The 25,003-nt window shown below is 43.3% G+C and overlaps 1 protein-coding gene and 1 long non-coding RNA gene across 5 annotated transcripts in view; one reads left to right on the forward strand and one right to left on the reverse strand.

Annotated features, from left to right (window-relative positions):
* LOC115204034 (ephrin-A5) overlaps positions 1-22,619 on the reverse strand; it is a 61,690-nt gene extending 39,071 nt beyond the window's left edge. For 2 of the 4 annotated variants that reach the window (XR_003880295.1, XM_029769268.1), the window contains exons 1-2: positions 21,960-22,619; positions 21,505-21,689 (exon numbers count right to left, since the gene is read on the reverse strand). Coding sequence is in view for 3 of the 4 variants with exons in the window: in XM_029769268.1 (XP_029625128.1) it covers positions 21,505-21,689; positions 21,960-21,983 (209 nt within the window). In the remaining variant the exon portion in view is untranslated. Of the gene's footprint in view, positions 1-21,504 lie in introns of all 4 variants that reach the window. The other 2 variants (XM_029769269.1, XM_029769270.1) reach the window with 2 other exon arrangements.
* Positions 22,620-22,652: 33 nt separating this feature from the next.
* LOC115204035 (uncharacterized) lies at positions 22,653-23,369 on the forward strand. The gene is made up of 2 exons (XR_003880296.1): positions 22,653-22,828; positions 23,191-23,369. It is a non-coding gene; the product is annotated as an uncharacterized LOC115204035 (long non-coding RNA).
* The last annotated feature ends 1,634 nt before the right edge of the window (positions 23,370-25,003 follow it).

Consider the following 25,003-nt stretch of genomic DNA (forward strand, 5'->3'; position numbering starts at 1 on the left):
GCTGGGATAAAACAAGAGCCTGCATACACTGCAGCTCTTAAGGACCGGAATAGCACCACTTAAAAAGACATGAAGACAATGGGAGCTATAACTCTTCCCTGACTGTTTGAGTGTAGTTATGGCAGGAGGTCCATTAGCTAAATGGAGAATATGCACATAGCAGTAGCCCTAAATGACCAGTAGCCCTAACCCTGGCCCTGACCCCACAGCACTCTGAAGAATCGAGCCGGACTAATTCCACACATCCCATAATAACCCCAGCAGGTCAGGCCACAGTAAATCTCAGGGTGATTAAACTGAGGTGACACCCAGGAATGTCCTAGCAATGACATGATCTCACACACTGCGAGGCATTCCAAGGACTTCTGGTGACCAAATGTGATTAGTAGAGTAGAGTGGTCAATGACTCACGCGGGCCATTGTTCTCAGTGTCAATTGAAGACAGTGGACTACTGGGCACTGCCTCATTCATATAAGGTAGTTAGGTTTGACAGTGGAGAAAATGTTGCTCAACGGGTCACATGTTAGAACATGCCCTCACATGTTGGAGACAGGTGGGGAACGTACATACACAGAATAGCACACACCTCTGTTTGGTAAGCCAGCGCTCTGACCAAGAATATGGTCCTAAGGTTTTTCCTGACCACAAGAACTGAATGAGAAAAACTCAGGGCCCTAGAACTCTCGGTCAGAGCACTAGAATACCAAAGACAGAAGTCTAATATTCAGTGGTCTAACTGCCTCACAACACGACCCACCACCAGCACTATCTTAGAACCTACAGGTCAATGCCGGGACCAATCAAGCCACTGCTCTGGCCACATTATATTGAAGCCCAGCTGTTATCAATATCAGCTGTCTGGCTGGCTTCCCACACACTGCCAGGTATCGTGTGTTCTCAAAGAGCGTCACTCTATGATGTATTGAGCTGTTTGGGAGTGTTGCCTCTGATCTAAGGTAACAAAGGAGGCACATGAGCTGCCCAGTGTGTGTGTGTGTGTGTGTGTGTGTGTGTGTGTGTGTGTGTGTGTGTGTGTGTGTGTGTGTGTGTGTGTGTGTGTGTGCGTGTGCGTGTGTGTGTGTGTGTGCGTGTGTGTGGGTGGAGGAGGCAAAGTTACTCCCTATGATAAGGTCAGGCCCTCTCATCTCTGTGTGCTGATAAAGGGAATACACACACACTGTCTACACAGCCATACCAGGCATCAAAGCAATGATAAGACACCTCATATATCTCCCTGTTGTTTTGTCCAAGACCACAATAAAATAAATTGTGTCTTGAAACGGGAAAGGCATTTCAAATCAGCTCATTACATGAGGAGACAATCTGGTGTTATCCAGCCCAAACTGAGGTAAACACAATTCTGAAGGAACAAAGCACGGTATCTGTCAAAGTTGATCTGTTAACCTTTTACTGCAGTGGGCTAAATCAGGGTCACACAGAGTGTTTCTTGGTAGTCTTAAACAAATCTACTTTGAAACAAAAGTATACACCTCACACACACGGTTATGGGCTTAAAAAAAAGAAGGTGCCTGTACCATGTCAGATATAGAGTTGAAATGTATTAAATTTAGAATTGTAATCCCAATATTACACTTTATATACATCACAGAAGACTGACATATAACAACACCGTTTGACATAGAAACACCAGATTTTTCAGCGTTTCAAATAAAAATATGTTTATTGTTTATGAAATTATGAAAACTATTAATAACATTACACCCATGAGGCCACTAGAGGGGGATTTGGACATTTGACTGTAGGAAAGGGACCCTGGTCTGGGCTTGTACTAACTAAGGCCTATATATATATATATATATATATATATATATATTCACTCGAGTAGCTTTGGATTGTGTAACATTTTCCTATTATTATTTTCAAAAGAATTCAAGCTCTGTCAAATTGGTTGTTGATCATTGCTAGACAACCATAGATTTTAAAGTAGATTTAAGTCAAAACTGTAAATCGGCCACTCAGGAACATTCTCTGTCTTCTTGGTAAGCAACTCCAGTGTAGATTTGGCCTTGTGTTTTAGGTTATTGTCCTGTTGAAGGTGAATTCATCTCCCAGTGTCTGGTGGAAAGCAGACTGAAATAGGTTTTCCTCTAGGACTTTGCATGTGCTTAGCTCTATTCCATTTCTTTTTTATCCTGAAAAACTCCCCAGTCTTTAACTATTACAAGCACACCCATAACATGATGCAGCCACCACTATGCTTGAAAATATGGAGAGTGATACTCAGTAATGTGTTGTATTGGATTTGCCTCAAACATAACACTGTGTATTCAGGAAAAAAAGTGTATGCCACATTCTTTGCAGTATTACTTTAGTGCCTTGTTGCAAACAGGATGCATGTTTTGGAATATTTGTATTCTGTACAGGCTTCCTTCTTTTCACTCTGTCAATTAGGTCAGCATTGTGGAGTAATTCCAATGTTGTTGATCCATCCTCAGTTTTCTCATATCACAGCCATTAAACTATGTAACTGTTTTAAAGTCACCATTGGCCTCATGGTGAAATCCTTGAACGGTTCCCTTCCTATCCAGCAACTGAGTTAGGAAGGACGCCTGTATCTTTGACTGGGTGTATTGATACACCATCCAATGTGTAATTAATAACTTCACCATGCTCAAAGGAATATTGAATGTCTGCTTACCAATCTATGCGAGGCATTGGTTCCTCTCTAGCTTTCTTCCTAGGTTTTGGCCTTTCTAGGAAGTTTTTACTAGCCACTGTGCTTCTACACCTGCATTGCTTGCTGTTTGGGGTTTTAGGCTGGGTTTCTGTACAGCACTTTGAGATATCAGCTGATCTAAGAAGGGCTATATAAATACATTTGATTTGATTGGAAAACCTCTCTGGTCTTTATGGTTGAATCTGTGTTTGAAATTCAATGCTTGACTGAGGGACTTTACAGATAATTGTATGTGTGGGGTACAGAGATGAGGTAATCATTCAAAAATCATGTTAAACACTATTATTGCAGACAGAGTCCATGCAACGTATTATGTAACTTGTTAAACACATTTTTACTGCTGAACTTATTTATGCTTTCCATAACAAAGGGGTTGAATACTTATTGACTCATGACATTTCAGCTTTTCATTTGAATTAATTTGTAAAAAATGTAGTAACATAATTCCACTTCAACATTATGGAGTTTTGTGTGTAGGCCAGTGACAAAACATCTAATTTCAATCCATTTTTAATCAGCCTGTAACACAACAAAATGTGGAAAAAGTCAAAGGGTGTGAATACTTTCTGAAGACTCTGTATATATGGTATTACAGTACCATGATCCGATTGTAACGTTCTTCCTCATGGTACTACACTGAGATACAGTATGCTTTGCCAGACCACTTCTCACAGTATCACCCAACCCAAGCCATTATGATCCTGTTACAGACAGGATATACGGTTGTCTCTAGGAGATAAGGTTGGACAAACTCCACACACTCACATCCTGCCCTTAACAACTGATCTTACATCAGCTTTGCCTCTACCAGCCCCAACCTCCTTCATTCTCAGATTCAACAATAAACCTGGCACCAGGCCAGTTATTAAGGGCATAAGCAACAACATTAGTGAACCTAACACCTAAAGATTCCCTGGCACACACAGGGGCAGTGCCACCCGATCCTGGAGCCACCGGCCCACCAGACTGTAAATCAGGAGGGCTGTGAGACGCTGATCTGGCCGTGAGAAGAAGACGAGACAGACAGGAACGCTGATCTCGGTCTCTGATAGCACAACTACACAGTGCTCCCGACTCTTCCCAGTTCTCACACGACTCACAAAAGGCTGGGCGCAAAGAGACCAGCAGGGAGATCACACCAGGACTGACATGGTGGTGTACACACTAATTATCTCCACACCACGCTTGCAGGGCCACAATGGGCTTTTCATAGCCACCTCGTACACTACACAGGAGACGCTGGTATCAGGGTCGGGACCGCTGCCATGTATCTGATACCCCCTTTGATCTAATGTGAGTGGTACTCTGCCCCCTAAATAATACACTACAGAGAGAGGGGGAAGAGAGAGGTGGCTGGACTTGTTTGAAGAGATGACTGTGACAGTGTGAAAGGCGGATGCTGGGTTTTGTTTGGGGGTTGACAGGCGTGTTATGAACAAGCGTTGCTGGTTTTGTTCGGCGAGTGACATTCTCTCAAAGAGAGGGGCCAGAGGGGCCTTTGTTGCCCATGTCCAATGACATGAATGACGTTCCGGACCTGGCCCACTGCCAAAGGGGAGTGGTCAGCAGATCACGGCCTGATGACATCACTGCTGACCTACAAATATGACACTGATACACTCTGACAAACATTTCCAAATGATGCTCTACTAGTATGGCAAACACACACAGACCAACACACACCAACACACACACACACACACACACACACACACACACACACACACACACACACACACACACACAGAGATACTCATGCTCATCTGTGTATACAAGACTGTGTGTGTTGAGTGACACCCTCCCAGCTGTATTTCTGTATCTGTTAACCAGACGAGGCGGATGGTTGTGATAAGCGCATAGTGTTCCATCACACACCCAGGTGGCTGGGATTACACATCAGACTTAGATCATCTTAGATCACAAACTCACACAGTGAACAGCTTGGATGGAGAGACACGTTGATAAAGGGCGGGGTGTGGATTTGGAAAGCTCAAACTCTTTCCACTGTGGATGATTCGGGCAGCTAAAAATGAACGTGTTGTTTCCGCAGACAAAATCGAGATGAAAAGATCTTGGGAACAAGAAAGAAAGAGACATATACGCGTAGATAGAAATATGGGGTGAGTTCCTATCCCCCTCTCCCCTCCTCTCCTCATCTCCCTCCTGAGGTAACGTCAGTCCACTAGGGGTGCAGAGAACATGCAGCGTGGCCCTGCTCAGCCTCGGAGCTCCGCTGATTTAAAACACCTCATCCATCTGGCCTTACACCCCCCCCCCCCCCCAAAATAGCCAACTGTTTATTTTATTTACTGCTCATGGAAAATAGCTGTCTGTGAGCCTCCAGCGCTAGTAGGTACCCTGGGTTATCAGTGCGCCAGCATTAAGGAAAAGCACATGTTTGGCCTGACATGAGAAAGGCCTGTCAAGAGGAATGGAGAGACTGACTGGGGGAGAGAAAGAGACACAGAGCGAGAGAGTGGAAGAGTGCAGACTGGTTTCACTGGTCCCAATCCAGCCAACTGCCGACAGGCATGCCTCTTTCAAATGGCTGCGTTGCTGAATTTGACCAGTCTGCAAATATTTCAAGGTAAATGCAAAACACATTTTATACGTTTTTTATTGGGTGTATAAAATACTGGGTGATAATAAAGAGAAGTTTGGCTCAAGAAGATGGCTTTATGTTAGCTACTGATCTAAGGTCAGTTTCACTCTCTTATTAAAGGACCATTAAGGAAGACTGAGGACAACAGAGAGAGAAAGCTGAGAAAAGGCATCCATCTCCCCCACCTCTTCAAAGCCAAGCACAAGAGATACACAGCACAGAGGGCTAATGAAAGTGTATGTGTGTGTGTGTGTGTGTGTGTGTGTGTGTGTGTGTGTGTGTGTGTGTGTGTGTGTGTGTGTGTGTGTGTGTGTGTGTGTGTGAAATCCTATCAATGTCACAAAGGTCACGCTCCCTCAAGATAACCCGGGGAGATTGCTGTGGGCCCTGTGGGATTTTTTTCCCTCTCTCTTTTTGTGATTAGGTGTCACGATAATTTCCTTGGTGTAAAGACGAAGCCTTTCATGTTGTGGGTTTCTCAGGGTTTACTGGGCCATGTCGCAGGCCATTCAAACCCATACAAAGCAGGGTCGCAAAGCAAACTACACACTGTTCATTCATTATACATTTGCACAAAGACAAATCCATATTTACCTAAGGAGGTGTTCTGCATCCTAATAGGGTTTTTGACCTGGTTTGGATGTCAATGGGTGGCTGTTTGTGTTATTTCAAAGGGAAGCAAAAGAAACTGGGCTGGTAAAAACAGCATCATGTGGCATTTACTGAGCACCATGACTAGGATGAGCTTATGTTGAGTGTGTCCTGTTTGTGAAGGCTTTTTAGGGGCCAAAGTCAACAGTTAACACAGGACCCACACACACACACACACACAGACACACACCAACAAACACACACAGCGGCTTTTCAGTGACAACTGTTTACAGCTGATATGTTAATGGGTGGTGTAATGCCATTCCGGCTCTTCCATCCCCCAGTGCCAGAACTGGCCTTTTAAAAACCCTTGCTCATCAGGAAACTAATTTACACGTTGGGCCCAGATTTGGCAAGCAGCTAAAAACTTGAATGACATTCCATAATTAAAGTGAACCCTTCCAATTACACACCCCCCACTGAAGATATTTACACCTCATCTGCCTGTGTGTGTGTGTTGCTGAAGCTCTGCACAAATGTCATCTGTGAGCATCGGTCCTAGTTCTGAGATGGACAAACTAACAGAGCAGGATGAGGGGATTTCAGAGAGAAGAAAGGAGTGAGTGATGGGGATTGGGTTGAGATGGAGAGAAGGAGTGAAATATTGAACTAGAAAGATGAAAGGAGGAATAAGGAGGATTAAGAGAGAGAGAAAGCAGGACTGAACGAGAGAGAGAGAGAGAGAGACAGCGAGAGAGAGAGAGAGAGAGAGAGAGAGAGAGAGAGGGGTGAGGATGGAGAATCTAAGGAATGAGGGTGAGAGGAAGAGGGTGAGAGGGACAGTAGTGATAAAAGGAGGAAGTGAGAAAAAAGGAGAGTGAGAGTGGGTTTCCTCCGTGTGTGAAACAGTTGGGACTGGCTGGGAATCACACAGGGCTGGGGTGGAGCGGTGGTGGCTCTGCTTCTACGTGCCTTTCTGGCCTCCGATCCCAATCATTCATACTCCCCAGCAAGGCCACAAGCCCACAGGGAGCGACCCTGCACTGCCCTTACAGTGGTTCAGACTTCCTGTGGGTTCCTTCCTGCCGAGAAATGCACTCCTGCTGCCGCTCCTAAAACCAAGGAATGTCCCAGCTAAATAAACAGAGTGATATGACTTAGAAATCCAAATAAATGCTGTGATGTTTTACAGTGTAAACGTACATACATTGGAGTGGGGATGTAGCCCCTTGGTGGTGTACTGAAACATACAGGCCATGCCACTGAGAAAAGGTGTCAGACCCAGTTAGAGGCCTTAGGCTGGACGCAGCTCAAGTACAACTTGGACAAAAGCGCTGCTTGTCTCCCCTCATTAAGTGATTTAAGTCCCGTGTTCCCAGGTTCCTTTCATCGGCCGCCAAAGTGAACACGCTTTTTTTTTTTTACAAGAATGCCGGGCCGCGGAGATGAATAGAGCGAGGGGGAAAGCTGGAAGTTAGGGCCAGGGAACTGGGTCAAAAGCTGAGTGGCTACGCTAGCCATGCCTATTAGCGTCCCCAGTATGGAGGGCCATATGTGAATGAACAGTAAGGGCCTACACTGGGAAAACAGCCCCTCACCGGGAAAAGGAGCAGCCACTTAATCCATTAACAGTTCTCTCCCCACAGAACCAGCTTTTCCCATGGAGGTTCAGTTTTGTAAAGTGCTGCTATTTCCACATTTCTTGCTAACGAGACATAGCTGTCATGGGGGAAGGGGGGGACTACTGCTCAGTGCGCTGACCAGCCCCAGGGGACTGCTGCTTCAGCAGACTGGTGTCATAATTACATCTGATAGCCTATTGGATATCACACAGTTTGCATATTTACTCTTAAAACACCATCACGGTGCGTTGGGATGTGAGTGACGCCACTGGGCTTGGCGGGAGGAAGGAATGTGGCCAGAGAGAGAGTGTTAGCGTCCGCTAGCTGGGATGAGCTCTCTGGCAAACACACACTGTTTCAATTTGCACCTGAAAGACAGCAGGCTCTTCTGGGCCATTATGTCATCTGTTTGTGAGCTCTCTAATTGGAGAGCTGTGGAAGGAAGGCCCCCTCTGTTCAGCACGGACGGCCTCGCTGATGCCTGTTCTGCTAGCCATGCTGCTGCAGTACAGTCCTCTGCTGTACAGGGGGTAAGAGCAGTTATCTCATAATGAGCTGGGTTGATCTGTGATCAGTTTGTAGAGGAAAGGGATGTATTCAGAGTCTCAGTCTGTGACACATAAGTCGCAGAGGGATGATAAATGATACAGTGTGAAAAGCAGCACTTGCACATAGTCAATTCTCTATGTTTCCATAGCCAAGTCTCTCCAGCAGGGGCCCTGGCTATCGTCTGTAGTCCTGGGGAGAATCTCAATTGCATACTTCTCGCGTCCTCTCTCCTCACCTCCTTCTCAAAACCCATTGGAGGAGGTTAGAGGGGCGGGACCTCTGTCTTTCTCATCCAATTGGTTTTGAGATGGAGGTGAGGAGAGAGGATTTGAGGAGTATGCAACGGAGATTCTCCCCTAGTGGTAAAGACAGGCTCAGGGAGGGTTCCACAGTTCATCAGCCCAGTGGGTGTGGCTACACCCCAGCAGCCAACCTCGACCCCCTGACATTACACCCCAGCCATGAGGTCAGAGGGAAGCTCTTTCTTCCTCTTCACAAAGAAGTGATTTTTCTATCTCCCCGTGAGAACAGCAGCGGATCATGAACCTTTGGGCTGAGGATATCACGTTCGCTTTCACACGCGTCAACTCCATTCTAAACCGTAACAAAAGGCTGCAGGAAAACATTGGTAGGGAGTGACCGGGAGTCGGGGTACGCTAAAGCGCATTTATCAATCTTAGATGTGAGGGATGTGGGGAGATAATGTGGCTTCTGCAGATCTGAGAATTACATGTGGGGCAATACAAACAGATGAGGCCACTGTTAGCATTTTAACTGCACTTTATTCACGGCTATTGACGTTCATTAATCACAAACTCTGGTCAAAACACTTATTTACAGGGAGATAAAGTAATGTATGGCATGATGTGTTTGGCAGTTCTGTGTGTGTGTGTGTGTGTGTGTGTGTGTGTGTGTGTGTGTGTGTGTGTGTGTGTGTGTGTGTGTGTGTGTGTGTGTGTGTGTGTGTGTGTTTTAAGACCTCTGTCTCCGCACAGTCTGCAGACTCATTTCCACACCAGATTAGATGAGAGTGTCTGTCTGGGCCAGAGTGTGGTTTCAAATTAAAATCATGCAGTGCCACACAATCATCTGAAGAGCATCTGTAACAGCCATGAGCACTGAGCACAATACGAGGCCCACAAACAGTGAACATCACACCCTGCTGCTTACTGTGGTACCACACATCAAGCTGTACACACAGCCTGGATACTGATTTAAAAAAAAACAAGCATCTGCTATATGCAGTCATATCCAATCACACATTCACATCCATTAAAAGACGCAGAGGAAAGAGTACGGGTATACAAGTTGGGAAAACACCTACTAGAGATCCATACGATACGATGCATAGTATCAGTCCTGTGGGGTCACGCCAAGAGGGGAGGAAATGACATCAGAGGTAAACTCTAGCCGTTCCAGTATGGGGGAGTCAGCTGGGTCGGAGGTGGAGGGTCGAGGGGTGGGGGAAGGAGAGGAGTGAAAGGCTGTGAAGTCCCTCTCCTCATATCTGATATCAGCCCAGGACTGGGAGTCAGCATATGTGACAGACGTCTGGACACCAGGGCAGGGAGGGAGGGAGAGGAGGGTGAGGGGTTAGAGAGGGAGAGACAGAAAAAGGAAAGCAGAGAGAGAGAGAGAGATGAGGAGAGACAGGGATACAGATAAATCATTCTCAAGAAAAAGGGTAAGAGAGAAAAAAAGTGAGGAACAGAGAGAGAGAGAGAGAGACAGGTGGTTATAACCTTCTCACATTTACTTCAGATGTCTTGGGCTAAGGGAAGGCACCTGTGTGTGTGTGTGTGTGTGTGTGTGTGTGTGTGTGTGTGTGTGTGTGTGTGTGTGTGTGTGTGTGTGTGTGGTTACAATGTGGCATGGACACTATGTTGTGGATACTGTTTTAAAATGATTGCTCTGTGCTTTTCAGTGGTTATATGCCCCAAAATAAACTAGCACTGCCACACAGCATAAATACAACAGTGCATTAATGGCCTCCCTTTAGGCATGGGTGCAGATGGAATACGATTTCCACACGGTGTATCTGCCACACTTTAGGTTATCAGTGCTGATCTCCCAATGAAAACGCAGCTGCTCTACGCCTCATTGGTTGCCACAGGATCTGGCTTAATCCTTATTGGTGAGTTTCTGACTGATCACACCTCTCGCTTCCATTGTCTTTGGGCTTCGATTTGCATAATTCCTATCCCTTACACTAGCCTAGAGGATTTGTAATTCGAAATACTCTGGGATTTAAATAACAGGAACAAAGCTACCAAATGGAGGAGATCATTAGACCAGCACAGGCAAGCACTGCGAGCCACACCGCCAGCTGAAACTGAACACCAAAATTATTAACACAATGATATAGATCTATTAAATGAAGCCTTGAGTTTACCTAAAAGTTTTATCAGAATTATCAGTTATTTCAATGTTTTCCAGAAACAATTGGGGCAAAATCCAGTTGCACATGGTCAATTTTTAACCAATATAAAAGGAGAATTGTAACCAGCAATATTATCTCAGCCCACCATATTTCCTATCATGTTGCTGGGCAAAATTTCAAATGAGCCTGCCTCCGTCATACTATGGTAGCTTGGTTGGTGGTTATTAATCGCGTGTGATGTGTTAGCCGGTGCACTTCTTTGGCCCCCTGTGTATCGTGTGTCTGACCTCACTAACAGAACTTCTGCATTGCCCAAAGTAGCAGTCACAGGACTTCAGCACCTAACAGACCAGAGGCTTTTTTTCAATCAATTCTCCTTTTTCCCCCGTCTTTAATCATTCGCTATGCTCCAATAGGCGAAACAGAGGAGTAGTGACAGATTTGGAAGCCGTCACGAAACACCCATGGTTGGATCAAAGGTCCATCCAAGCACTGAAATGCCAGCTTCCTAAATAAAACTGCATTTTTCTCTTAGACTGAGAGACAAATAACCATTATATCTAGAAAGCATCATTCACATGACTGTGTTATTTACTCATTCCACAAAATACGGTTAGGGCCTCCTTTACATAACTTATTAACTTATCAAATAACTAACTCAGCACGAGGATCAAAATGAAAATCCTTGATTGTATTTCAAACAATTCAAATGTAATTATTTTGTATTTTCCACTTTTTGATCGATTTTGTCAGAAGTTCATTGTACATTTTATTTGATTTATACTCACCACAAGACTCTTATGGAAATGTTTTTTTTTTTAATACTAATGTTTATAGAGTTACACATCTATCTTTCTCATCTATCTATCTAAAAAAGAGTTGGCGATATTTAATTTATTTGCTTAAAAGTTGTCTTTATATTTTTCTAAATCCATTGTTTTATAATAAAATATTGTACTTCAATTTTGGAGTAATGTAATTATTGAAATATAGCTAGTACAGTCCAATATTTTTTTATAATTTTTTTGCTTCACTTTAGTGAATGCCTTGATTTCGTTTTTGCTCTTAAACACAGGCTACAAACAAATGCCCTAGCGAGTGCAAACACCGATATTGCAGTAGAATATTATATGTGACAATTTACGACTATTTCGTCACGATTTTGAGGATCAACATATGAAAACAATAAATTCTGGTAAATATTACTAGTAGTGCCTCTGTATGAGCACTACCTGGGTTGTTCCATGTCTGGCCCTAAAACATCTCTGCCCAGAAGTGCACTTAAAGGGCCTGGGCTTTGGTTATTAAGATCATAAAGTCCTGCTCATAAATATGTTTTATTTGTTTCCTGAGTGTGCTCACTGCTTAGGAAGTCTTTATAGCAGAGCGGTAATATTTTTTTCTCCAGACGGACCTGCCCATTGAGTTATTATGGAATACTGTAACTGGCCAAATCATAACATGGCTCAGAGTTTATAACTGAAATATATATAAAAAATTATCCTCTAATAAGCTGCTATAATATACAATCCCTTGAGAATCTTGATTCTTAAAATATATAGTAATAAATATACAGTACATTGCTTGGTCTGATAGATTGATTCCATGAAATAGATGTTAGGTTTTAATTAATACAACTAAAATATCATCACTTTATTAGATGACTGTTGGTCGTATTCAAATGATATAACGATGGAAAATAAATTGCTATCTATTTCTAACAACTAAAGGATTTCTTAAAAAAATTTAAAAGACATGTTAATTTATCCATTGAAAATTAAGGCATTTTCGTTTATATATTTTATTGCAGACTAGGCTGACTTACATTGAAAAAATACTACATTCTTTTTTATTTAACAAAAAAAATATATATATAGTTGTAATTGTCTCACATCTATCCGGTACAACTGGTCCCTTTTGTCTGTCCCATAGTACTACAATACTACTGGGAAAGATACTGAGCAGTTTCAGGCTCTGATCGCAGCATCGTAACCAGGAACACAGGTATTTCAGAAGGGTTTCAGGGGAAGTCCTGCAGCTTTTATTGCAGTTTTTTGTTGAGAAAGGTAGTCGACTGCTTCGAAGTGGGACAGGACAGGTTATCTGTGACCTGGCCTCTTTGTTTAATAGACAACGGAGGTTTTATTTGGCCATTAGCGTATCTTTGTAGTGACTTGTCTAGGTGTGATATACACCCTGTCACTAGAGATCCAGCACAGCCAATCTCTGCTACATCTAATGCATGACAAAGGAACAAAGATGGTGGAGACAGTGCCTTGTGACGCAATGTACCCATAAACACCACAATCCAGGCTCATTCACATGACCAGTAAAATGCCAAATTACTAATTACTAATTATAATCAATGTAATGTAAAAGCGTAATGCTACTCATTCTCTATTTCAGTTTAATTTAATATGAGAAAGGGCTAATAAAACCTATGAAAACTTAGCACATCATCTGCAGACTGCTAACTACGGTCGGTTGTCTGATTCACGGGGAACGTAGTATTCTGCTTCGGCGAAGACGTCTTATTGGTGGGAAGATGTTGAGCTGTGATTGGCTGGGAGGGTGACACTCTGTGTCGAACTCCACGCACCAGAGGACGGGGACCTGTTACTCCAGATGTCCTCTCGTCGTCCCCTCCAATGTTTGCAGCCGCACGCACGCGATCCCTCGCTCCGCCTCGCTCCGCCTGGCTGCACCCTCTCATCGCATTACTTCTGCTATTCTAACTCCGCCATCAATTATGCACTAGAATAACTGAGGGACCTGGCGGAGCCAAGACATAAAGGGAGATCATCAGCCCGGGCCCTGCGAGCATCTGCCTGCTTGTTCCCACTGTGTTGCCGTGAAGAGTGATACGGGTGCCAGGCCGCCAGCTCAGCTAGGGCACCGGCAACCACGGCACAGATACAGCTATGCTAAGCTAGGCTAGGGCACTAACGTAACATGGCTATGACACAAACACAGCCAAGCCATGACTGTTGTTTCTACCATTGTTTTCACTCTAAACTAACGTTGTACATGGTTTTGGAGAAATGCATTAAAATCGCAATATTTTTGGGGGGGTTAATCATATCTAAAGCTGTTCGTTGTCTCCTAAGTATCTTCATGCTGAATTAAACAAGGGGCGGAGCCTGTTCAGTAAGGGTCCCAGGATTCTCAACCGACTTTATTTCTTGAAAACAAAATGGAGTCGAATTTGGAGGAAAATGGCGGTCTCTGCTTCCCTCCCTGCCACAAGACACAGCTGGGAGTCAGGCAAAGAGGAGAGAGAGACACCTATGAAGACAGAACAAATCCTAGCAGTCTGAGATTTCAATCAACAGTGCTAAACTTGGGGTGATGATAAACTCATATGATTTCATCGAAGTCTCTTAACATCAAAGAAACATGGGGTGGGTGAGAAAACATGTATGTATTATGGAGTGAGACAAAATGTCGACCCCTGCATTGAAGTCATGGCGGTCCTGACCTGGATTTCTTCTGGTTGCGTGTGAAGGTTTGCTGTCCAGGCTCTACTGTGAGATCGCAAACAACTTTTTAATATTTCATGGGTTCCAAAGCACTGAGCATGCTCAAAGCCATCAGGAGGAAATACTCTCTGTCTCCATGGGCCAGTAAGCCACACTAAAGGTCCTGCAAAGTCACATCAAGTTCATGAAAAGAACATTGTTCTTCCCAGATATCTAAATGTCACTTTTTTTTATTGACTCAGAAATCACATTATCAATGCCCTTTACCTAATCTGTCCACGGGTGCCTGAAATGCCACAACTATGCCAAAGATCATTGCATACACTAAGCTAACCCAATATATAAGACTTCTCTTAACACGCTATGAAAAATAATGAGCTTTCATCAGACAAAACAAAGTTTCATCAGACAAAAGTCATATTTACTTCACTTGAACCAAATTAATTACAGAGGAGGAGCACAGTACATTCAACCATTAAAGAATGTAGGCCAATTTCGTCTTCAGAGTGTATCAGTAATTCAATCTGATCTAATCAGCAAATACAATGGGGTGAGAAAATAATACTACACACTTCATCTACCCTGTTTGTCTGATGCAATCACAGAAGAAATTCTGTAGAAGCAAAATGTCTTAATCCCCCCCCAAAAAAAAAACACAAGACCTTGAAAGTTAGTCACCAATGAAACGAGGAAACTTTGCCTCTTGGAGAGGGATATTTGCTTTTTCTTTCATTTCAAAAGCCACATTGACCCAAATAAAGTTCCAGAAGCATTACACGGATGCTTGGCTGTAATCACATTTGTTTTATATCGTGCATACTTTCCGGCCAATTTGGATTCATTTGGAATAGTATATACTAAGGTCTGTAAAACACAGCTCCCTGCGCCAATGTGCCTGGTGGGAGCCACAAGCATGCCAGGTCTGTGTGCCATAGACCAGAGAGCAGCACTGGTGGAATTCCAGTTAGCAACACTAAAATAGCCAAACTGTCATGACCACACCCTTCTGGCGCTATCTCAGACTGAGCACTACTAACAGCAATCATGACTAATTACTAAAGACAGAGGACGAGCCAGTCGTCTCTAAATAACCAGGCTTTAGGCCAGGGGTGTCAAACACGCGGGCCAGATCGAGCCCACAAAGTAGTAGAAAATGTAGGTCCATTAGAAACGATAATGGGCCTACATACATACAGTTCCATACAGTTATTGCCAGCTCGCTAATAATCACCGAATGAAAGAGTCAGGGAGCATCAAAAGTTCCAAAAACGATGAATATAGGACTATTTTTGATCTATATTTTTGACGGTGAGGAAATATAACACATTGAAGACCGAACGCAGCCCTGGGCAAAATGAGTTTGACACCCTTGCTCTAGCACTCCAGCTGCAGAGAGCTCTGCTATGGTCGACAGAGGGAAAGGAGATCATTCCAATTCTCTTTCTGCCTTTTTCTCTCTCTCTCTCTCCCCATCTTTCCCCTGATTTGCACTGAGACAATTTGTTCTCTCCATGTACTTGATCCATTTAAAGTCTGCAGTGCAAAATGCATCCTTAATTTCCTTTCCTCAGAGAACGTTCTGCAATAGGAGGCATGCGGTAGATAACACAACGTTACTGCAGCTCACCGCAGTAGAAAGTGTTCAGACCCTTCACTTTCTTGGTGGATTCTGTTTGTGGAGTCCATTTTCATTACCTTGGCCTTGGCCTACTGTACATAGTCCTCTTTCATTGTGGGTTTGTTCTGCTAAAGCGTACTGTAAAAGGAAGCTCAGATAGCCACTCACCACACTACTGCATAGAGGCCGTCAATACAGAAGCCTTCCCAGCACCCCACTACACTGTCTGTCAGGAGGCTTTAGGGACTCTTTAGGGCCTTCAAGCGGCAGTTCCAGAAGCTTTACTGCAGTCATTAGGGGCTGTGCCAGATTAATGTGAATGGTCAGGCAGGCCCTGGCTTTCTGGGGGAAGAACAGAGCGGGGTGAAGGGTCCCACAGGAAGTGTTTTGTGTCTCCACACAAAGGGAGGCTGACCTCTTAAGCCCCTTAGAGCCTCTCTGCTAATACCCTCACTGGTGCCTACAAAGACACAGTGGACGCCGTTTCACCACTCACATTTAAACAGCACACAAAAAGCCCCGCCGAGGCTTAAACCTTAAGAAACAGCAGAAAAATGAACCTTGGGAGCACTGAAGTGAGACTTGGAGATTAGGGGCTGGAGGGTTGGCTCTAATCCACTGACTGGCCCGCGCATATGAAATGGTGGATGCCGACTTGCCGAGCTATACCACCGATCGGAAAATTGACTGAAAACAAGTTTACGGAAGTTGCTGAGAGTGTGATCTGCACAAAGTTTAACAGAAACAGCATGGCAAAGACTTTCTATCCAAAAAGGGATTAATTGTGTGGTGCTCTGAATATTGAGTATTGCTGTAAGGTAACAGAGAAATCCCTACTTACACACAGTTAACACAATAAATGTTCACCAACAAGACACCCACTTAAAACACCCTCCTCTTTTTAGTCCCCGTTAGTCAAGCAGTGGCAGCCTTGTTAGTTTGAAGAGAATGACAGGGCCAAGGCACCTTTCTCTGTGTGCAGGGTCACAGAGCAGTGGGACAGGCTGCTTTCTCCACAGGACTATTTTCCCCTTCAGAGAGGGCCAGGACAAATCACCCTCACTCTCTGACGCCAAGAGTTCCCTGAGAAGATGGATGCAACATCCATCCACAGGCTAAGTAAGGGCGGGTGTGGAAACACTTGTTTTGACCTCATGCAGGGGGCCCATGGCATGGCCACTATTTCCCCGGGTAACCCTGTGTCCCATCTCCAGAAGCTTCTGTTACCTCTGTGACTGTGTCTCGCTCCCGTTGTGTGCCCCTTCCCTTTCGCCTCCTCACGTACTCACCCTCACAAGAGCCTGCCACAACTACCTTTCTCTCTCCCACTCCCCTCTCCTCCAACTCTCCCTATATGCCTGTCTCGCTTTAAGAGCGTGCATAGTTAAAATACGTCTATGGGGTCGCTGAGTACGATAGGAACAATAGTGTCCTTTCACGCGGTCTGGGCTGGGGCTGGGAGAGGGTTGCGGTCCTGAGACCCAGTCAATATTTGGACGTGGCTGCTTTTTGTTTCCGTTTTGTATCCAAGCGGAACCCAGCAGCAGGGAGCCGGGAAAAGGCTGAGGGGGAAAACAAAGGTAAACACTCTGAAAAATGCAAACGGAGCAACTCACAATTCCACTGGGAAACTATCAAAATATCAACTTGTCACAACCTGGAAAGTGGTGTATTGTTTCTTAAGTGGAGATTAAAAATGTTGCCAGAATAGAGAAAGCAAACAGCCAAGGTCATTTTCGCTGAGAGGAGAACTATCTGTGTCTGTAAGGGCAAGGATGTTATGAGGTGGAAAGAGAAGCCACTGAGTCATTTTCACATTTCTTAGGTGTCCTCACAAGGACTGCTGAACCAAATCATAGTATACCAAAGTAGTGGACCGCAAGACAGACGAAAAAGTAGTTTGATTGTCTTCGATAAATATGTCACATCTGTTGTAGAAAGATTTGAGGGGCATTAACGAAGCTTAAACTGCAGTCCCTAGGGTGACAGTGCTCTTGTAGAATGCTGAAATCCCTCTCCCCAGCTGTCAGGTCGTTAGTCCCACCCAATGAGCCTCTTTGATGAGGAAGAGTATCAGTTTCCATGGCATCGGAGACACAAACAGCAGGAAGATTAGGGATGGAACTCAGCCTGATTCTCCACTGATCCCACCTATTAGCAGCAAATAAACACCTTGCCACAGCAATGGTTGCATGTGTCCCATATGGAGCCTGACGGTTTTAATTAAGCAACTATCAAACTAAATACAGGCCGGTGGGGATTTCTCTAATGCTAACTCATCAATGGGCAATAATCCAATCGTTAACTTTACTTACAAATTGTGTTTTAAATTACACATGTATTAAGACAGTATTACTGAAGAAAATGCATGACCAGCCCCTCCACCGTGTTTACAGAACATTCACGCATGTACGTTAACCAACAGCCATCCAAAGATACCACAGCCCTTCTCCTCCAATCTTTACAAGACATTTTATTTTGTGGCCGAGCAATTTCTATAGCTAATTACTACCGATATAGCACATTCTTATAAGACGGGCATTTAAAAATTATGCTCTCTTAAAATGTGTCACAAACAAGTCAAACAAAACACTCTGACTCATTATAACAGAGGGTCATTCCATTTTATTTCAATCACTTTTTGACTGCACCCCTTTTGATTTGAATGAACCTTTCCATACATATTTGCCCATGGTAGAAGCGGTCAGAAAGTTACTTTTCGGAACTGAATGCCAAAACATTCAGGAGATATAGGTGCCCAAAGTTTACCCATTTTGCATACCCTACAATACCATGAGACATCCATGTCTTAATCACTGGAAAAGATAAACGGTTGAGTTTGATATCATTTAAACGCTTACAAAAACAGTTGTCAAACTATTCCATAATTTTCTAATTATATATATATATATTTTTTTTACTTTTTTTAGCCTTTAACGTCTATTATCTGAAAACGCGGTCAACAACGATTTTTTTCATTTTCGTACATGTAGTTTAGACCCTATTTTACATAATCTGAGGTATTTGTGTTGTGCCCACCATCAGTGGTCTGAAGAGATAGAAATAGAATTCATAGAATGGACCTATGAATGAAATGACACCCGCCCTGTATTCAAGAGTATGCTGAGTCTCAACTGATGGCGGGCACAATGCATGCACTTCAGATTATGCAAATTAGGTTAAGGTATAACATATGTGAAAATGTAAATAATCAGAGTTGACATGCTTTTAGATCATTGACGTTAAATGTAAAAACAAAATACATTATAATTATTGATTTATTTTTAATTCAAGAAATTATTACATTGTTTGACAACCCTGTTTGTAAGCTGTTAAATTATATTAAATTGAACCTTCAATCTTTTCCAGTGATGTCTTATGGCATGGTGGGGTATGCAAAATCTGTCAACTTTGAGAATCTGTATCTCCAAAAAGTCACTTTCTTACCACTTTTACCATGGGCAAGTATTGAAAGTTTCATTCAAATCAAAAGGGATGCGGTCAAAAGTGAATTGAAATCAAATGGAATGACCCTATCTATATCCATTGTAGCTCAGAAATGTTATGTCTCCTCAACAAGCACTTCATTTTCTTTTAATTAATGCGATTATAATGACTTGAGCGCCTCACTGTCACTGATTGATGCATTTGTACCTCCGAGCATGACTGAATCCTTATCATAGTTACACTACTGTTCCACTGCTTTTGATCCCCACTGTTGGAGTGGATCAACAAAGTGCGTCAGAATGTTGATAGGTTTTTCTTGGGAGATATTGGGGGGGAAATAGGAGCTACGCTTATTAAGCGTGCAACAAACATGACACCATCAACCTACATGAGTTTTAAACAATATAAAATGTCTTCACCATTTACATTTTTCACGATTCACTTCACATTTCAATTTCAGAGTCCCTGTAGGGGATTTCATGAATGGCTGAGTATGGACTGCAGGACTGCAGGGCTGCCGCGTTGGGTGCCGTTTTTCTACTGTGGTCAGAAAAAAAGCCTCATCTGGAAGTTGTGACTATACCCCAGCAGGCTTCGGGCTCTGATGGCTGAGTATAGTTACATTACCCAGCAGGGGCCATGGGCCCAAGGTCTAACACAGAGCATGGTTATATTAAACGGCAGGGCCAGGGGCCCCTGAGTCTTAGCATGGTTACATTATACAGTGGGTTGGGTTTGGATTAGGCCCCTGAATGAGAAAAGGAGAGTTAATTTAGAGTTAGTCATTTATTTACTCGAGGAGCCCTATTCTCCTCAGACAAAACCCAGGCAGGGTGCCGTTGCATGGCCATCGCAGAGCCTCAGAGGAGAGGCAGGCTCTGCCCCGGGCTTAACCCTGACTACAGTCCCCTCTGTGCTGCTCTGTGATGGTTAACCCAGGCCCTGCTTGGTTACCACAGAGTGTGTGACCTCAGCATGTGTGTGTCTCTCACAGGAGCATGCACCACACTGGGCCTGGGTACTGCTGAAATACCCCTCTGTGTTCACCTCATTGTCTGCCCCAGCATGTGGTGGTGGGGGCAGGGGAGCAGGGACGGGGGGCATGGCTTTGGAGGAGCAGGACTTGGGAAGCTGGAAAGCTTTTTCGTTTCTTTTTAGGCAGGAGCTGTTGGAATGAGCTGATGACACTATGGGAGCATCAAAGATGTTATCTGTTCCAGGAAAAGAGGTAGAGAGGCAGAGAGCCCTGCCTTTGATGCCACCATGTTTGCTTTAATATCTCACCCGTTCTCTTTCTTCTCCTAACTAGCTCATTGCACACACTTTGCCTCAGGGTTACCACAAAAACACAAACAAGTACAGCATCATCTGTTGATTCCGTGCAAAGCAAATCACCCCAACGGACCAGTTTCTTCTCCTTAAGCATAAATGTTGAGGAGTCATCCCCAAACAGTAAATGTCAGGAAAAACCTGATAAGGTACAAAGGTGATATGTTATGCATGACACGAAGTGGTACACTCATACTACAAACTATATTCTGAGACAGTTAGTCACCTGGGGAGTCAACTCAAAACTGTAGGCTACTTAAGAATAGTATTGCATAATTAGCATCCCTGTCAAATAGCAGTCTCATCTGACCATTCCATTACAGTTGGTAATTACAGCCATTGCTTTACCCTTGTGACCACACTAACTGGCAACTTTGACCAATTACAATAAAATACAAACGGCAGGTGGAAACCTAACTGAATATTTCTTGTATTTTATTGTACAACCATAAGGAAAGGCTTTAACGTGTTATAAGCAGGAACAAGTTTTGCGGTTTTTGTTGTGCGTCATATGCAAACGCCTTATCATTTTTCCAAATAAAACTGGCAGATAATATTGACTCTTATTCAAGGCAACATTTTAGATGTGTTGAACAGACACTTGGATTCATTCGTAGCCAATTCTAACAGAAATCAATAGCTACTGCTGCTACAGAATAATTTTCCTACTGCCGAATCAGTAAAAGTGAACGCGTTAAGAATCTGACTCACACACAGAATATTTTGACGATTTCCCTCATTCGAGAGACAAGCCACATGATTTTCCATTAGTTAAATTATAAGCCTAGCTAAAATGAAAGCCTTCCGCGGCAACAGATCTGTGGACGCATTCAGCAGAACCAGGATAATATTAATAATCATTCTGGTGTATTTACAGTATAGGATATAACAAACTTATTGATGAGAGGTAGATAAGATATATGTCACGCAACATACAAGTTTGTCTTTGTAAATGATTGCCGACGTGCATCAATAAAATGTATATTTAGGCTATAAACAAGTGACCGTTGGTCAATGAATCGTGGTCAGCATAGTAGGGCAGAATATTTCAAATTCACATTGTAACAAATATCATATGGTCTACGGGCCATCCACCTCCATCCAATGTCATCAATGAAGTTGATCCCGCATGAAGTTTGTGACCGTGGCCCATCCCTGACACACATTGCGGTTACGCACGAGACTCACCTGGGGTTGGTCCGGTTCCAGTAGACCGCATAGCGGTCGGACACCACCTTGGAGGCCGGCTCTTGGCCGTAGACACACGTCCATAACACCAGCGAAACGCATAGGATCATTTCCACCTGCGGCATGGCTCCCGAACTTGGACACGCCAAGGTCCCTCTCGATGCAGCGTCTGGCGCGGTAGAATTCTTCAAATGAACAGAGTGAAATTAGATTCACATCTGAAGGCTTTTCAAATATAATTGCCTTATGTCTTAGTTGACTGCTCGAGTATAACGCATTGATTGGATTATTACACGAGGCAGGTATTGTGCTGAGGCTTGAATTGATATTTGTAAAAAGTAGTTTTTTCATTCAGTAAAAAAAAGCACTGCCAGTTTGTGGAATAAAAAATGATTACAATCGGTTGTTAAATGTCTTGATTATTAATTAGTTGAGGATCCTTTTAAAATACATACTATTTCAGTCAATGTTCTTGTCATGTATTCATAGCAACATGCGCATCCTCTTCAACCGCAGATGATGTGGAATGTCACAGATATTATAAACATGAATTTTTAGCTTTATAATAGTTTTCTCCTGTAGTCGGTCTACCACAGCCTACACAAATGAATAATTATTCTCTCCGATCAACTCTTCTTTGGGCACCAATAGTATCTGTAACTATAGGCCTACGCAGCGTTGAATTGTTGATTTTCAAGTTAATAACAGCGTGGTCCATGCATAAATATGCTATGAAATGTTTCTATAACATTTGAATAATAATTAACTCCACAGAACCAACGGGCTACAGACAGTGCCAAATCTTCCTTGACGCTGTACTCGCTCGGATCTGTGTCCGTGTCTTCGGCGCTGTCGCTGTCGCTGTATTGTCACGGCTGAAGAACCGCTGAAGAACTAGGAGCAGCTCTTTCCTTGAACCGGAGTCGTTCAAATGTGCCGTGGCAAAAAACGACTTCATAAAATCCTTAGCATGGACACAAATACTTCTAAGTGTCGCTTGAAACGAGGCAAATATAAGCAGGAGCGGTGGAAAGTCGTCTAGTTCAGCATGAAGAAATCAACCAATGTCAGAGCAGCGCTCGCTCGGCCATGCATGATCCCCACTGTGCCAGCGCGGGTACAGTTTCAGGCTCACGCACAGTCTCATTGGTTTGCATTTTGAATGATGGGCGTTTCGCTTACAAAAACAACATCCCTCCTCCTGAGGAGGTGTATCTGCTTCAGTGCTCAAGCGACGGATAATTTATTTCACAAAGTAGACCTACTGGGCATGAGGACCATGGACCCTAAACGAGATTATAAAGATCTGATACCAGCTCCGCAGGTCGGTTACAGGTTTACACCTTTCACCCAGGTTGATGCTGTCTTTACGCACACATAAAGTATTTTGAAATGAACCATGTTTTTCATTATACAGCATTGTGGCAACTTATGCTGCAACTAACCACTGAGTCGTATTGCCCGCTACTGTATTTTCTATCACCCATTGAGCTCAAATAGTGAATTTACTACACTTTTAGCTCCTGTGTTCAATTCCATTTAGATATACCAGTGTGTAGAATGAACAGTTCAGTTAAACATGTGAATAAAGTGACATATGTATGTGGCACTCTGCAATACTTCCTAGTTTTTGTCAATGTATGCATACTATTCAACATTCAAACATTGGCCAACCCTGTCTTGTAGGGTTTGCTGACTTGCAGGCTTGGCTACAGAGACTGATGCGCCACATCGGTTTTTGCCCATACCATGCTTACGCAGTAGCCTTCCAGTGTTTCTTGGCGCCCCACAGTGGAGGTAAGGAGAATCGCTTATTGGAAGGCAGGAAAGTAGGCTATAAAATAAAGTCATTCGATTAAATATCAGGTAATGTGTTATGTTTTCTATATTTGTAATCAATATGATTATTTTAGGATTAACATCATAGGCATGTAGTAGGGCCAATTGTTAAGGTATTTATTGTGTATTTTACAATGGGTGGATCTAATTCTGAATGCTGATTGGGTAAAACCACATTCCCACCAGTGTCTATTTAAGCAATAAGGCACGAGGGGGTGTGGTATATGGCCAATATACTACGGCAAAGGGCTGTTCTTAGGCATGACGCATCGCAGAGTGCCTGTACACAGCCCTTAGCCGTGGTATATTGGCCATATACTACAAACACCTGAGATGCCTTATTGCTATTATAAACTGGTTACCAACGTAATTAGAGCAGTAAAAATGAATACTTTGTCATACCCGTGGTATACGGTCTGATATACCACTGCTGTCAATCAATCAGCATTCAGGGCTCGACCCACCCTGTTTATAATCCACAAATGACCACCGGCTAAATCTATGACGTTAAAATGCCTATTTACTCTGTTCCATCTGACTACGCAATCCACTGTCCCATCAGCACAGCCCAGTGAGTTAAAAACTTGATCTCCACCATAAAAGTATCTAGACATTATCTCACGTTTCTTTTTCACTTACATTTAGTTTTCAACAGCAGAGATTTTTATAAACCTTGCTGTCTGTCTCTCTGACATTTGCAACATTGTTTCAATATTCAAATTAGATCTCCAGCTGTCCCATAGTAATGAGCATGCCGGGAGTCGGGATGAGACAGACAGGCAGGCAGCGTTTCTCAGCCAGTCGAAATCTTGAATCAGCTGGCATCATTTTTATGGATATATACAAATAAATGTCAATTTAAAAAAGGTAAAACGAAATGAAGTGCAGCTAGTTTGCAGTCTTTCTAGATTCAGTTTGAAATGATTGTGTTAGCTGTGTTGTTGGCTAGCTCCTCTGAACAACAGTGTCCCGACGAGAGAGCATATTTTCTATGCCAGGCGAAATCGCGCCTTATTAGCTCATTGTTATGGATGTATCCAAATAAATGTCACTAGAAAACAGCTTAAACAAATACAGCTACTGTTGTTATGCTGGCTGCACGGTTTGACTTGACTGTAAATTAGCCGTAGTTGGCTAGCTAGCAAGCAAGGGGTGAGAACGTTGCCAGCCAGTATGTTAATGGAACATTTAGAACGAACGACTGGGTCGCTTCCACAGATACAGAACAAAAAGACTGAACGACTGGGTCGCATCTCTGGCAACCGATCCGATAGAACGAACGACCAGCCAGCTTGGGTAGCAACCCTACATTTGTGTCGGGACTATATGTTGTGGAAGGATGAAATAGCATGAATAAATTCATCAAAATAATGTTTTTAATGAAAATATGTCAATCATTAACCCGTTGTATAAAAGTGATAATGCCCTGGAAGATATATCCTCCAAACACTGGCTTTTTGGGCATTATTACTAAAGTATAGGCTAACATACCGTCCAGCAGACAGAATGGCAGTACTATACGCAGGAGGGTCTGGGGCGCCAAAGATAATCCCTAGTATAACAGTACCACTGAGGAACCTCACCTTTAACCCTGGATATTCAACCAGAACATGAATCATTCAAGATCCAGAACATCTCAACATTCCTAACCCTAACATTT

The sequence above is a fragment of the Salmo trutta genome, chromosome 12, assembly GCF_901001165.1.
Source record: "Salmo trutta chromosome 12, fSalTru1.1, whole genome shotgun sequence".
Lineage (NCBI taxonomy): Eukaryota > Metazoa > Chordata > Actinopteri > Salmoniformes > Salmonidae > Salmo > Salmo trutta.